At 45.5% G+C, this 15,345-nt stretch overlaps 1 protein-coding gene across 3 annotated transcripts in view; it reads right to left on the bottom strand.

Moving 5' to 3' along the window:
• Nucleotides 1-13,163, bottom strand: part of LRBA (LPS responsive beige-like anchor protein) — a 726,864-nt gene extending 713,701 nt beyond the window's left edge. The window contains exons 1-2 of one of the 3 annotated variants that reach the window (XM_032246531.1): nucleotides 12,912-13,163; nucleotides 11,870-12,297 (exon numbers count right to left, since the gene is read on the bottom strand). In XM_032246531.1, coding sequence (XP_032102422.1) covers nucleotides 11,870-12,085 — 216 coding nt within the window. In that variant the 5' untranslated portion in view covers nucleotides 12,086-12,297; nucleotides 12,912-13,163. Of the gene's footprint in view, nucleotides 1-11,869; nucleotides 12,298-12,641; nucleotides 12,764-12,911 lie in introns of those variants that run through there. The other 2 variants (XM_032246532.1, XM_032246533.1) reach the window with 2 other exon arrangements.
• Between the last annotated feature and the right edge of the window lie 2,182 nt (nucleotides 13,164-15,345).

Here is a 15,345-nt window from a genome sequence, read left to right as displayed (position 1 = left end):
ATCTCTACTCTTATGAAACATAAACAGTAGTCCCTCTTGATCTACGGGGTATACATTTCAAGACCCCTAGTGGATACCTGAAACCACAGATGATACCAAACCCTATATACACTATGATTTTTTGTATACACACATACCTATGATAAAGTTTAATTTATAAATTAGGCCCAGTAAGAGATTAACAATAACTAGTAATAAAATAGAATAGTTAGAACAGTACATGCAGTTTCCAACTTTTGACAGCTTGACTTACAATTTTTCAACTTTATAATGGTGTGAAAGCAATAAGCAGTCAGCACAAACCTCAATTTAACAATGGAGTTACATCCCAATAAATTCACTGTAAGTTGAAAAGTCAAAATTATCATAAATCAAACAAGTATTTTCAACTCACAATATTTTCAGCCTAACAACAGATGTAAGCACATCATAAGTCAAGGAGCATCTGCATAATTCACAAGTACATGGATAGAAGATTCATACATATTGCAAACCTCAGCACACGAATTTTTTTTCCTTGTAAGTCAAGAATTTCCACCTATTCACCTAAAAGAAGCATTTTACAATGTCTCTGTGTCATATCCAAATTGCCAACATCACCACTCTTGTCCTGGACATTATTAAGTAAAATGAGGGTTACTTAAACACTGCAATACCATGACAGCCAATCTGATAGTGGAGAGGGCTACTAAGTGACTAAAGAACAGGTGGCACATACATAGAGCATGGATATGCTGGACGAAGCGATGATTTACATCCTAGGCAAGATGGAGCAGAATGGTTGAGATTTCATCCCACTACTCTGAGTTGCACACAATTTAAAACTTATGAACTGTCAGGGGCTTCAAGAATCGCTGACTAGAGGTATCTCCTGCTCGCCTCCGCCAGTAGGAAGAACCAAAATCGGTGTAGATAATCACACTTTGAATAGATCATCCAAGAGACAACACGGGAATTCAATAGAAAAATGACAAGAAACACCTAAAGTAAGGAAGGAGAGGGAAGCAAGACAGCCTGCTCAGCTGGGAGCCGAAAGACACTTCTCACTGTGGGAAAAAAGTGAGAGACTCGCTGTGGTCCACATTCCCACTGTGGACTCCCGCAATTCTAGCCATTGGGGTGCCCCAGGACCTCATGGGCTCTGAAGCTAACACAGGGATCTGTCTGGAAATGGCACAACAGCACTACTCCAGTGAGGAAAACTGCACTGGGTCCCATAATCCCCCTAAGTCCTAAGTAGCTACAGCAAGGTACCATTTTGACAACCCAGCCAACAACAGACTGAGCACTGTCCTGGGGCCCAGCAGCTGCTGCAGAGGCAGAGGTAAGAAACAGGCTGCCACCCCAGGACTGAGGCACAAGCAGGATATGTGTCCCCCACTGCCAACCTAGGCTGCCACCATTAAAGGTAGCTCCATGTTCCCCAGCAGCAGCAGCACAGCAAAGCCACTGCTGCCCCTCACCAATCATTCTAGGGAGTGAGGATCATCTTGACTGCTTATAGCACTAGAAGTCTGCACATACCATTGGGGGACCTGATGACAAACCAGCACAGCTTCACCAGATCCCCGTGTGAAAGCATGCACACTGGGGGTCGGGATTGTCTAGCTCAGTCTACTACCACTGGCACCTGAACACAACACCAATCCTGAAGCTGGGGCTACCCCCCGCCTGCTGCTACCACCACAGCTGGCATCTACCTGCAGGAACAACCTGCAAATCTAGAGACTGGCATACGTAGACCATCACACCCACTGCCAATATCCACATACACCACTCAGGATCCAGTGGTCATCTCGTACTGCCTTTACCCATACTATGCCGGCTACCCAGAAGACTGAGAATGTACCCACCCACACAGCCTATCACTGCCACTACCAGAATCCCAGCAACCCACCTAGATGCCCAAGAATTGGTTCACCTCAATCCACTGATACTGGTGTCATTCCCTAGAGCCCAAGGACAGGCATGCTAAGCCCACTGCTGTCACCACTGAGGCCTGAAGATTGGCACCTCAGTCCCCAGCAAAGCTTCACTGTAGCCTCCATTAATAGTCCGCACCCTAAGGCACCAAAAAAATCAGACGCCACTGATATTGTTCACATCTGAAAAAAATCACAGAGACTATACTACCATATGCACCCAGAATCAAAGCCAATGCACTCTACCCAACCAACATCACAGATACATCTTCAAATAAAAAGTCCTCCCCTATGAAAGCAAAATCAAATAATTTGAAGAAGTCACTACTACCTCAGTCATTACAGCTTTCAATGTAATGACAGATGAAACAGAAAACAGAAAAAAAATAAATAACACCTCCAAAGGAACATAACATTTCTCCAGCAACATAACCCAATCAAAAACAAATATACATGCCGGGCACGGTAGCTCACACCTGTAATCCCAGCACTTTGCGAGGCTGAGGCAAGTGGATCACCTGAGGTCAGGAGTTCAAGACCAGCTTAGCCAATATGGTGAAACCCTGTCTCTACTAAAAATACAAAAATTAGCTGGGTGTGCTGGTGGGCACCTGTAATGCCACCTACTCAGAGGCTGAGGCAGGAGAATAGCTTGAACCCAGAAGGCAGAGGTTGCAGTGAGCCCAGATCATGCCATTGCACTCCACCCTGGGCAACAAGAGTGAAACTCTGTCTCAAAAAAACAAAAAAATTTACAGCCAGGCCCAATGGACTCACGCCTGCAATCCCAGCACTTTGGGAGGTCAAGGAAGGCAGATCACTTGAAGCTAGGAGTTCAAGACCACCTGGGCCAACATGGTGAAATCCTATCACTATGAAAAACACAAAAATTAGGCCAGGCATGGTGGCACATGCCTGTAATCCGGCACTTTGGAAGGCCGAGGTGGGTGGATCACAAGGTCAGGAGATCAAGACCATCCTGGCCAACATGGTGAAATCCCGTCCCTACAAAAAAAAAAAAAAAAAAAAATTAGCCAAGCGTGGTGGCGGGCACCTGTAGTCTCAGGTACTCGGGATGCTGAGACAGGAGAACTGCTTGAACCTGGGAGGCAGAGGCTGCAGTGAGCCGAGATTGTACCAATGCACTCCAGCCTGGGCAACAGAGCAAGAGTCCACCTCAAGAAAAACAAGACAAAAAAAAAAAAAAAAAAAATTAGCCAGGTGTCATGGCACACCCCTATAATCCCAGGTAATCAAGAGGATGAGGCACAAGAATCATTTGAACTCAGGAGATGGAGATTTCAGTGAGCCAAGGTCACACCACTGAACTCTTCCCTGGGTGGCTAGAACAGGACCCTGTCTCCGGAAAAAAAAAAAAAAAAAAAAGAAAAGAAAAGAAAGAAACAGTCCGGGCGCGGTGGCTCAAGCCTGTAATCCCAGCACTTTGGGAGGCCGAGGTGGGTGGATCACAAGGTCAAGAGATCGAGACCATCCTGATCAACATGGTGAAACCCTGTCTCTACTAAAAATACAAAAAATTAGCTGGGCATGGTGGCGTGTGCCTGTAATCCCAGCTACTCAGGAGGCTGAGGCAGGAAAATTGCCTGAACCCAGGAGGCGGAGGTTGCGGTGAGCCAAGATGGCGCCATTGCACTCCAGCCTGGGTAACGATCGAAACTCCGTCCCAAAAAAAAAAAAAAAAAAAAAAGAAAGAAAGAAAGAAACAAATTTACAAAAATCCCAGAATAAGAATTCAAAAGATTAATTTTAAAGAACTTTAGTGGCTGGGCACAGTGGCTCAGGCCAGTAATTCCAGCACTTTTGGAGGCCAAGGCAGGCAGATAACTTGAGTTAAGGAGTTTGAGACCAGCTGACCAACATGATGAAACCCCATCTCTACTAAAAATACAAAAATTAGCCGGGTGTGGTGGTGCACACCTGTAGTCCCAGCTACTCAGTGAGACTGAGGCATGAATCTCCTTGAATGCAGAAGGTGGAGACTGTAATGACAACACTTTGGGAGGCCAAGGCAGGTGGATCACTTGATGTCAGGAGTTCAAGACCAGCCTGACCAACACGGTGAAACCCTGTCTCTACTAAAAAATATGAAAATTGGCCGGGAGTGGTAGCACACGTCTGTAGTCCCAGCTACTCAGTGAGACTGAGGCAGGAGAATCTCTTTGAATGCGGGAGGTGGAGGCTGCAGTGAGCTGAGATCACACCACTGCACTCCAACCTGGGCAACAGAGCGAGGCCTTGTCTCAAAAAAATACATGTGTGTGTACACATGTGTGTGTATACATATGTGTGTGTGTATATATATATGTGTGTGTATGTCTAAATATATGTAAACCAACATCATTTTTCACAGAAATAGAAAAAACAATCCTGGTCAGGTACAGTAACTCACACCTGTAATCCCAGCACTTTGGGAGGCCAAGGTGGACAGATCACTTCAGTTAAGGAGTTCAAGACCAGCCTGGCCAACATCGTGAAACCCTGTTTCCACTAAAGACATAAAAAAATTAGCCAGGCATGGTGGCACACTGTAGTCCCAGCTACTTGGGAGGCTGAGGAGGGAGGATCACTTGAACCTGGGAGGCGAAGGTTGCAGTGAGCCAAGATCAAGCCACTTTACTCTAGCCTGGGAGACAGAGAGAGACAGTCTCAAAAAAAAAAAAAAAAAAAAAATCCTAAAATTCGTATGGAACTAAAAAAAAAGCCCAAATAGCAAAAGGATTCCTGGGCCAAAAGAACAAAGCTGGAGGCAACACATCACTTGACAAGACATATAACAAGACTATCGTAAAACAAAACAGCATGGTACTGGCCTAAAAACAGAGTACGTAACCAGCCTGGGCAACATAGTAAGACACTCCCCCACCCCGGTCCCTGCCCCATCTCTACAATCAAAATTTCCAAATTAGCAAGCTGTGATAGCAAGTGCTGTAGTCCCAGCTACTGAGGAGGCTGTGGTGGGAGGACTGCTTGAGCCCAAGAGGCTGAGATTGCAGTGAGCTGTAATCATGCCACTACACTCTAACCTGGGCAACAGAGCAAGACCCTGTCTCAAAACAAAAAGAAAAAACCGACACGTGGACGAATGGAACAGAATAGACAGACAATCCAGAAATGAATCCATGTATTTATAGCCAACTGAGTTCGTTGTTGTTGTTGTTGTTGTTGAGACAGTATCATGCTGCCACCTAGGCTGCCGTGTGGAGTGCAGTCACACAATCTCAGCTCAATGCAACTTCTACCTCCTGGGTGCAACAATTCTCCTGCCTCAGCCTCCCTAGTAACTGGAATAACAGGCACACACCACCATGCCAGGCTAATTTTTTTTTTTTTTTTAGACAGAGTCTCACTCTGCTGCCAGGCTGGAATGCAGTAGCATGATCCTGGCTCACTGCAACCTCCACCTTTCGGGTTCAAGCTATTCTCCTGCCTCAGCTTCCCTAGTAGCTGGGACAACAGGTGCATACCACCACGCCCAGGTAATTTTTGTATTTTTTAGTAGAGACAGAGTTTCACCATGTTGGCCAGGATGGTCTTGATCTCTTGATCTGCCCGCCTCAGCCTCCCAAAGTGCTGGGATTATAGGCGTGAGTCACCGTGCCCGACCACCACTATACTTTTTCAACTACATTAAGTATCTGACAAGCTGAAAAAACAGAGGAAATTACAACAACATTTTCCCCATCTCTACCAAAAAAAAATATATATATATACAAAAAGTAGCTGGACATGGTGGCATGAGCCTGTAGTCCCAGCTACTCGGGAAGCTGAGGTGGAAGGATCATTTGAGCCTAGGAGGTCGAGGCTGCGGTGATCCAACATTGTGCCACTGCACTCCAGCCTGGGCAACAGAGTAAGACCCTGTCTCTAAAATTGAAAAAAAAAAAAAAGGTGGGGGTCAGGCATGGTGGTTCAAGCCTGTAATCCCAACACTTTGGGAGGCCAAGGCGGGCAGATCACGAGGTCAGGATTCAAGACCAGCCTGGCCAACATGGTGAAACCCTGTCTCTACTAAAAATACAAAAAATTAGCCAGGGGTGGTGGCAGGCGCCTGTAATCCCAGGTACTCGGCAGGCTGAGCCAGGAGAATTGCTTGAATCTGGGAGGCGGAGGTTATAGTGAGCCAAGACTGTGCCATCACACTCCAGCGTGGGCAACAGAGCGAGACTATGTCTCAAAAAAAAAAAAAAAATCAAATGTTATTTTTTAAAATCTCAATTTCTAATTTTTTCCTACAAAATCAAAAAGTCTGACACCATTGGGCCCACGTTACTACATGACAACAATCAACTAGAACCAAATGCAACTGTCTACAAAATGCATTCTGTACACAGTCAATAGAAATGGAACCTTTGTGTGATCTGCTCGGCTACTGTAGGTATTAAAAGTTTGCACCATTAGTACTTAGCAGAACATATGTCAATAATGGATAATGGGTAATGAAAATGGGTATATAATGAGTAATGAAAAATTATATTCCATAACTTAAGCTTAAACATTTTAACTTAAATCATATATAGTCAGCCCTTTGTATCCATAGGTTTCACATTCAGGAATTCAATGAATTACAGATAAAAAAATAATTGGGAAAAAAAATTTCACAATGTTCTAAAAAGCAAAATTTGAATTTGCCATGCACCAAGTATCACTATGTGACATGGTTTGGCTGTGTCCCCACCCAAAACTCACCCTGAATTGTAACAATCCCCACATCAAAAGGCGGGCCAGGTGGAGATAACTGAATCATGGGGGAAGTTTTCCCCATACTGTTCTCATGGTAGTGAAGAAGTCTCATGAGATCTGATGGTTTCGTAAATGGGAGTTCCCCTACACAAACTCTGTTGCCTGCTACCATGTAAGTCGTGACTGCTCCTTGTTCGCCTTCCGCCACAATTGTGAGGCCTCTCCAACCACGTGGAACTGGGAGTCTATTAAACCTCTCTTTCCTTTATACATTACCCAGTCTCAGGTATGTCTTTATTAGCAGCATGAGAACAGACTAATACACCACGTGAATAAAGTGATGTGAAGGCACTGTACTAGATATTATAAGTAATTTAGAGATGATTTACCAGCCTAAGCAACATAGCAAGACTCAAAAAGTTAAAAAACTAGCAGGTTGTAGTGGCACGCACCTGTAAGTCCTAGCTACTCAGGAGACTGACGTAGGAGAACAGCTTAAGCCCAAGAATTTGAGACCACAGTGAGCTATTACCAAGCCACTGTACTCAAGCCTGGGCAACAGAGCAAGACCCTGTGTCTACAAAGAAATTTTAGAAGAAATTATTTAAAACATATGGACGGATACATGTAAGTTATATGCAAATACTACACCATTTTATATAAGAGACTGAAGGCCGGGCATGGTGGCTCACACCTGTAATCCCAGCATTTTGGGAGGCCAAGGTCGGCGGATCACCTGAGGTCAGGAGTTCAAGACCAGCCTGACCAACATGGAGAAACCCCATCTCTACTAAAAATACAAAATTAGGCTGGGCGCTGTGGCTCACACCTGTAATCCCAGCTCTTAGGGAGGCAGAGGCGGGAGGATAGCTTGAGCCCAGGAGTTCGAGACCTGCCTGGGCAATATAGCGAGACCCCATTCTCTTACCAAAAAAAAAAAAATTAGCCAGGCATGGTGGTGCATGCCTATAATCTCGGCTACTCAGGAGGCTGAGGCAGGAGAATCGCTTGAACCCAGGAGGCAGAGATTGCGGCAGTGAGCCGAGATCGCACCATTGCACCCCAGCCTGGGCAACAAGAGCGAAACTCCATCTCAAAAAAAAAAAAAAAGAGACTGGAGCTTCTGAAAATTGTGGTATGCACTAGGGGTTCTAGAACCAATCCCCCATATATCAAGGGGTGACTGTAATTATTTAACAAAAAAAAAAATCATAAAAGTATGTATTTGTCACCAGCCCATGGGAAAAACACTATTCTTGAATTAAGTAGCACTGAATACGTTTAAATACCTGATGGAAGGCTTAAACTCAGCAGCAAGTTCTTGAAAACATGCCAACCCATTATTCTGGTTCTAAAAGTTTAACAAATTACTTTAACATACAGATGAAGACAAAAGAAAATGGTTTTAAACTGCAAATAGAAAAATGTACAAGTTGACCAGAAGTTTGAAACACTTGACTACATTGGCATACTGTTCATCAAAATTTATCTGCAAAGCAGATTTGCAAAAGAAATTACAAACAGGGTAGTAAATTTCAAAGTAACTTGTAACAGATTAAGGTCAAGCTACATTAGCAAAGTTGGGAGGTAGCATTTAAGAAAAAATTCTGGGCTGGGTGCGGTGGCTCACACCTGTAATCCCAGAACTTTGGGAAGCCAAGGCGGGCAGATCACCTCAGGTCAGGGGTTCAAGACCAGACTGGCCAACATGGTGAAACCTCATTTTTACCAAAAATACAGAAAACATTAGCCAGGCGTGGTGGTGTGCACCTGTAGACCCAGCTACTCTGGAGTCTGAGGCACAAGAATTGCTTGAACCCGGGCAGCAGAGATTGCAGTAAACTGAGATTGCATTACTGTACTCCTGCCTGGACAACAGAGTGAGACTCCCTCTCAATTTTTTTTTTAAAAAAAAGGAAGGACGGAAGGACAGATGGACGGTCGATCCTTTTGATTTGGGTAAGAGACAGAAAGAGAGAGAGAAATAAAGAGAAAAAGGAAGGAAGGAGGGAGGGAAGGAAGGAAGGAGAGAAAAGAGAAAGAGAGAGAAAGGAAGAAAAAGAGGGAGGAAAGAAAAGAGAAGAGAAAAGAAAAAGAAAGAAAGAAAGAAGAAAAAGAAAAGAAAGAAAGAAAGAACTCACTCTGGAAAACTTATATGGCTCTACCATGTACTATTTGGATACCTCTGGAGAAGAGGAGCTTGTTCAATTTTAACAGTATAAACTTTATTGCTTAAGTAGCTAATATTTAGGCTGGGCATGGTGGCTTAAACCTTTAATCCCAGCACTTTGGGAGGCCAAGGCGAGTGGATCACCTGAGATCAGGAGTTCAAGAACAGTCTGGCCAACACAGTAAAACCCCATCTCTACCAAAAATACAAAAAGTAGCCAGGCATGGTGGCGCACACCTGTGGTCCCAGCTACTTGGGAGGCTGGGGCAGGAGAATTGCTTGAACTCGGGAGGCAGAGGTTGCAGTGAGGCTAGATCACACCACTGTACTCCAGCCTGGGAAACAGAATGAGACTCTGTCTCAAAAAAAAAAAACTAACAGCTATCAATAAGGAAATATTTAGGTGCAGCAGTACTAACAATATTGAGATGGACTTATTTACAGAATCCCAATACTTCAGTTCCAATATACTACAGGTATATGCCACCATGCCCAGCTATCTATCTATCTATCTATCTATCTATCTATCTATCTGTAGAGACAAGGTCTCCCTATGGTGCCCAGGCTGGTCTCAAAGTCTTGGTCTCAAGTGAACCTTCTGCCTCAGCTCCCAAAGTACTGAAATTACAGGCTTGAGCCACTGTGCGCAGCTGCTTCCAAAGATTTTCTAGAGTGGCCAAGATCCCAGATAATCCATGAAAGAGCATGACAAGTATTATAAGGGACAATGGAAGGGGAGAAACTGCTAACTAATACTCTCAGCAACATTCCCTGCCCTACTTGACAAGCGAGTGACATTAAAGATGAGGTGTAATTGAACAGACTTTTCTCTCTGCTTCTCCCCAGTCACCTACTATCCTGCAAATATGCAGCTTTGAAGGACTTAACCAATGACCTTAAAATCTATACTAGGTCTATAGTTCTAGGAAGCATATAAGCAAACTACCGCTATAGAATTTGGATTTTCTTTAATGATAAAAATGCAAATGACTCATGTTTGGTCATCCACTCCAACACAGCACATTCTAAAGAACAGAGGAGTTCAAATCTTCCTTCTGCCAAAAAATGTTGTGTCTTCACACACAAACAACTAATTATGGATTATATTACTATCACAGATTTCTGTTTCTCATCCAAGGGATATGAAGTTTTAAAAAAGAAAAAAAAAATCAAAACGGAAATTGTTCAAGTCTATTTTGAGATAAAGCAATCAATTTACCATTTGTCTTCTTCAGACTTACATACGAAAGCCTCACACACATGCAGACACACAAGATCCCCAAAATGTTGATAAATGTTAAAGCTGCACAATGGATACCAGTGTTCATTATACTATACTATTTTTTCCACATAATTGAAGATATCCATAATATGCACTTTTAAAAAATATGCACAAGTGTATACATAAACTCCCAATAAATTGGCATAGAAATATCCAATTGTTCAACGTTTTCACGCTCCAAAAGCAAGTGAATTTCTTTCTTTCTTTTTTTTGAGTCTAGCTCTGTCACCCAGGCTGTAGTGCAGTGGCCAGATCTCGGCTCACAGCAACCTCCGCCTCCTGGGTTCAAGCGAGCATTTCTGGCTAATTTTTTCTATTTTTAGTAGAGATGGGGTTTCACCATGTTGGACAGGATGGTCTCAAACTCCTGACCTCAAGTGACCCACCTGCGTTGGCCTCCTGCAGTGCTGGGATTACAGGTGTAAACCACCACACCCAGCCATAATTTCATCTAGCTACTTTCTTATTCTAGAAGTTGTACTGCCAGTGACCAGACCATTAGTGAAGCTCTAGTGAAAGAAATAATTAACTGCCCCACAATAAAACAAGCCTAACCTTGAAAACAGAGGCAAAGGAATGGTGCTCAACAGTTATTACTATTACTGCATGTTTATATTTGGTCCTGTTACCCTCTAACACAAGTGGGTACGTAGAAAAGGGGCAAGTATTTTAGAGCCAGATTTCCTCTTGATTATTTAGATCGATGAGCAAGAGAGGCTGGAATAAAGAAATCTAAAAAGTCTCCATTACAAATGATAACCAAGCCAGGAGCAATGATGCATGCCAGCAGTCCCAGCTACTTAGGAGACTGAGTGGGGAGAATCACCTGAACCTAGGAATTCAAGACTAGCCTAGGCAACATAGTGAGACCTCATTCTAAATAAATAAATAAGTTAATAAATTAAAGGTCGAATTGTATAATATGTGAACTATACCTCAATTTGAAAACCATTTAAGCCATATACAGTGATGCATGCCTATAATCACAACTACTCAGAAGGCTGAAGCAGGAAAATAGCTTGAACCTAGAAGTCTGAGAACAGCCTGGGCAACACAAAGAGGCCTCATCCCCGCTCCCACCCCCCACCCAGAAAAAAAAGCATTCATAGTTCATCTTAGTATAATCAGCAACTTCCAATGACTAAGTATGCTTTACTGCCAGACATGAATTTATAAAACACATAAAGATTATACTGTATCTGTTTCAATTCCCGTTTTCATATTGCCATTCAATTTTCACAAGATTACTTTAAATGTAATCCTAAATTCACCCCCAATTTGACTTTCGTTATGTCTAAAAATAAAATTAGTCAAAAATAAAAATACTAACTGTGCAGCAAATTAGTCTTTAATCACCCCTACAAAAATTTTTAAACTTATTATAGCAAAACATGACTTCGACAGAATCAAAGACATTAATTTTCAATCCAAAATAAGTTCACAAGAACTTAAAGTGGTAAAGAGAAACGCAGACTTTGACATACTTGCCAAGAAAAAAAAAACGTATAGATAACTCCTCCGCTAGAACCTCTCCCCAGTACTTCCATAGCAACAATTATTTCCTTAGCACAAAAGTGATGTGTTCACTTTCAGAAAACCTGGATCATCTAAGTCTGCACAATTCCCTTTAATCTAAAAAATACAAGAAATTGCTTCATTTAAGTTCGAATTTTGTGTTCCTATCTATGAAAAAAGTCACGATCAATGTGAGTAAAGCACATGGCTCCAGCTTTAAGGTCTTGTTCCCCAACCCACTGAAAAGAGTATATGCTTATAAAATATTTATCGACTTACCAGGTTAAAGACAGTTTCTACAATATCCCTATTGGACACTTCTCCAACTTCAACCAAACCCGTCAACACGGCAAATTTCATTCTGATGCCCCGGATGGGGAGCCCTGGTTTCAGAGACAATGCACCCCCTTCAGTAGGGGTTTCTTCTCTCCCTCCACCTCCCCCGTCATCACCTGTTGGTGACGGGGAAGGGACACGATTGTCTTCGCTAGCCATTGCTAGCTCACGAGAAAGGACAACTCAGAGTCACCCTGGGACAGCAGTCGCTGCACTGGTAATGAGCACAACACACAAAACCAAAGGGTCTCTCTTCCAACTTGTGGAGAAACCCCAAAGCAGTAGATGTGGAAAGTCCTTGGCGTCGCCCTCCTCGTCTTGGAGAATATTTGTCCAATCTCTCTCCCCGAGGCTGACAACAACGCCAAACCCTATTGGAAGATTAAATATATGTTAAATAGGCTAGGTTTTGTTTTAGGGTTTGTGGGGGGGGGGACAAGAGGGAAATAGTTATTGTCGGTCAAATAAGTTACTAAAGGCACCCCAGTACTAGCCACTCACTTCTCCCCGGCTCAAAGAGCTGGGTTCTGGGTGAAGGCGGGTCCAAGAGGCCCCCGAACAGGCTCACTCCTCCCCCACAATCGCGCAGGTTCTAGGCGCAGGGTAACCTCTCCTCACAGGTGCACCAGAAAGAGAAACTGTAGCGGGGAAAGGAGGGGTCGGAGGAAAGAAGGGGGCACCCAAGCTACCAGAGAGGTAGAAAGTTCCTCCTCACCCAAATACTCCGGACTCGTCCTCACCCCCGGCCCGGGAGCAGCGAGACGGAGGTGGCGGCGGAGATTCAGGGCAGGAAAAGGCGGGGGAAGGGGGCGGTGATATTCTAAACGCTCGGCCCAGGGGGAGGAGTGGAACACCTCTCTCAAGCACCTGAGATTCGACGAGAAGAGGAGGGGAGGTGTGTGTGGTGGCAGGAAGGGAGGGGGCCGGCCCGAGAAGCCGAGCGGCGACCTCAAGGAGAGAAGGGAGGACAGAGAGGTCAGTGCACCTGGTCGCAGCCTCCAAGTTTCCCTAGTCCGCTCCCCGGGAGTCCGCGGCTGCACTGAACTCCATGGCTTCCTGGCCCGCCCCCTCCCCTGCGCTCAGCTTTTGCAAAAGCAGCCGCTGCCGGCGCTACGGACGCCACGGCTGAGGCTGCTGCGAGTGGTGAGGATGCTACTGCCACAGCTCGCCCCGCCACGGCTCGCGCGGCAGTCCCTGTGCCCACTGAAGCTGCTCCCGGCCGCCATGACAGCGCCGAGGGCTGTCGGGCGCGGCGTGCGCGTGCGCGAGCGCGAGGGGCGGGAGGGCGCGAAGGCGGAGGCAACCGCGCGAACCGAGGAGAGGGCCTGGAGCGGACTGGAGTGCTGGGCTCGGGCTTCCGGCTGCACCGGGTGTGAGGGCGCGCAGCCAGCGGGCGCCCTGCTCTCGTAGCACCAGGTGTGTCCCGGATCCGGCGGGGAGAGACCCTTCCGTCCAGGGGCCTACACTTTCCCCGCTTTCACTTTCGGACCTGAAAGGTGTTTCTGCAAGTGCTGAGGCGGGGATTCTGGGGCTCCTGCTGTTGTTAAGTTACCGTAGGGTCTCTTGGCACGTAGAGAACCCGCCCCGCGCTGCCAAGGTGTCTCATTGGACTTGGAGAAGAACACCTGAGGGACCTCTCCGAGCCAGAGAGGTGGCGGCGCTGGAGCCAGTGAGACTGCTGTCCCTGCCCAAGGGGAGCGAGGAGTCACCCCCGCCGCACTCGGCGGAGACTTGGAGATTTCCACTGGGATGCCTCGGCAGCTGCCACCATTCGGGACGGGGAGAGGAGGGGAGGAGACCGAGTCAACGAGGAAAGGGAAAGATTCCTTGCTTTGCAGCTGCCGCCCCCACCAAACCTCTCCCACATTCATTCTAGGGAGAGGATTCCTGAGACAGCTGCTACAAACAGCGTGGAGACAGGGTTCATTGTGCCTGTAGATCTCCGAAGGATTTTTTCCTCGTGATTTTCCAGTGTGAAGATTAGGCTCGCATCATTCTCAGAGGAGATCAAAAGATAAATTATATTCGGTAGTACAGATAGGTCATCATACTCAGTATCCCTTCCTTCCACCCACTATTAACAGTAAAACATTCTTCCTAGTGTGTGAGTAAAAAATAAATTTAGAGGAAGGTGGTTTTTCACCCACGTGTATCCTTTAAGGTCAAAAGGCCTTATTTAAAATGTTTAAAATCGGGCCGGGCGCGGTGGCTCACGCCTGTAATCCCAGCACTTTGGGAGGCCGAGGCGGGTGGATCACGAGGTCAAGAGATCGAGACCATCCTGGTCAACATGGTGAAACCCCGTCTCTACTTAAAATACAAAAATTAGCTGGGCATGGTGGCACATGCCTGTAATCCCAGCTACTCAGGAGGCTGAGGCAGGAGAATTGCCTGAACCCAGGAGGCGGAGGTTGCGGTGAGCCGAGATCGCGCCATTGCACTCCAGCCTGGGTAACAAGAGCGAAACTCCGTCTCAAAAAAAAAAAAAAAAAATGTTTAAAATACTCCTAGCTCCCAAAATGAAAGTGAAGCAAAAAGTGGGGTTAAAAGTAAGAATTCTGGAGGAGTCAGGAAAAATTATAGTGGTTTGAGGAACAAAATCGTTCCTGAAGAAAAAGTTATTTAAGTTAACCTTGCAAAGTGAGCAGAGGCCAGGTGCGGTGGCTCACGCCTGTAATCCCAGCACTTTGGGAGGCCGAGGCAGGTGGATCACCTGAGGACAGGAGTTCAAGAACAGCCTGGCCAACATGGCGAAACTCCATTTCTACTAAAAATACAAAAATTAGCTGGGCAAGGAAGTGGGCGCCTGTAATCCCAGCTTCTCGAGAGGCTGAGGCAGGAGAATTGCCACTGCACTCCAGCCTGGATAACAGAGCAAGAGGGAGACTCTCTCAAAAAAACAAACAAAAAAAAGTAGACAATTTTAACTCTCATATGGAAATTTGGGAAGAAAGAGATAACAGACTCAAAGAAGCAAGGGAGGGCTGGATGCACTTGCTCATACCTGTCATCCCAACACTAGGGGGCCAGTGCAGGAGGATCACTTGAGGCCAGCCTGTGCAACATGGCAAGACCCAGTCTCTATTTAAAAAAAAAAAAAAAAAAAAACAAGCAAGGGTGTATTTTCTTTAGAAAAGTGTTACACCTTTTAAAAATACCAAAATGGCCCAGGCACAGTGACTCATGCCTGCAATCCCAGCACTTTGGGAGGCCGAGGCAGGCAGATCACCCAAGGTCAGGAGTTCGAGACCAGCCTGGTCAACATGGTGAAACCCCATCTCTACTAAAAATACAAAAATTAGCCGAGCATGAAAGTGGGTGCCTGTAATCCCAACTTCACGAGAGACTGAGGCAGGAGAATTGCTTGAACCTGGGAGATAGAGGTCACAGTGAGCTGAGACCATCCCTTTGCACTCCAG

Source organism: Sapajus apella, unplaced genomic scaffold, assembly GCF_009761245.1.
Source record: "Sapajus apella isolate SASKATOON/1434 unplaced genomic scaffold, GSC_monkey_1.0 scaffold61, whole genome shotgun sequence".
NCBI classification, from domain to species: domain Eukaryota; kingdom Metazoa; phylum Chordata; class Mammalia; order Primates; family Cebidae; genus Sapajus; species Sapajus apella.
This window is presented reverse-complemented; position numbering and strand designations above follow the sequence as displayed.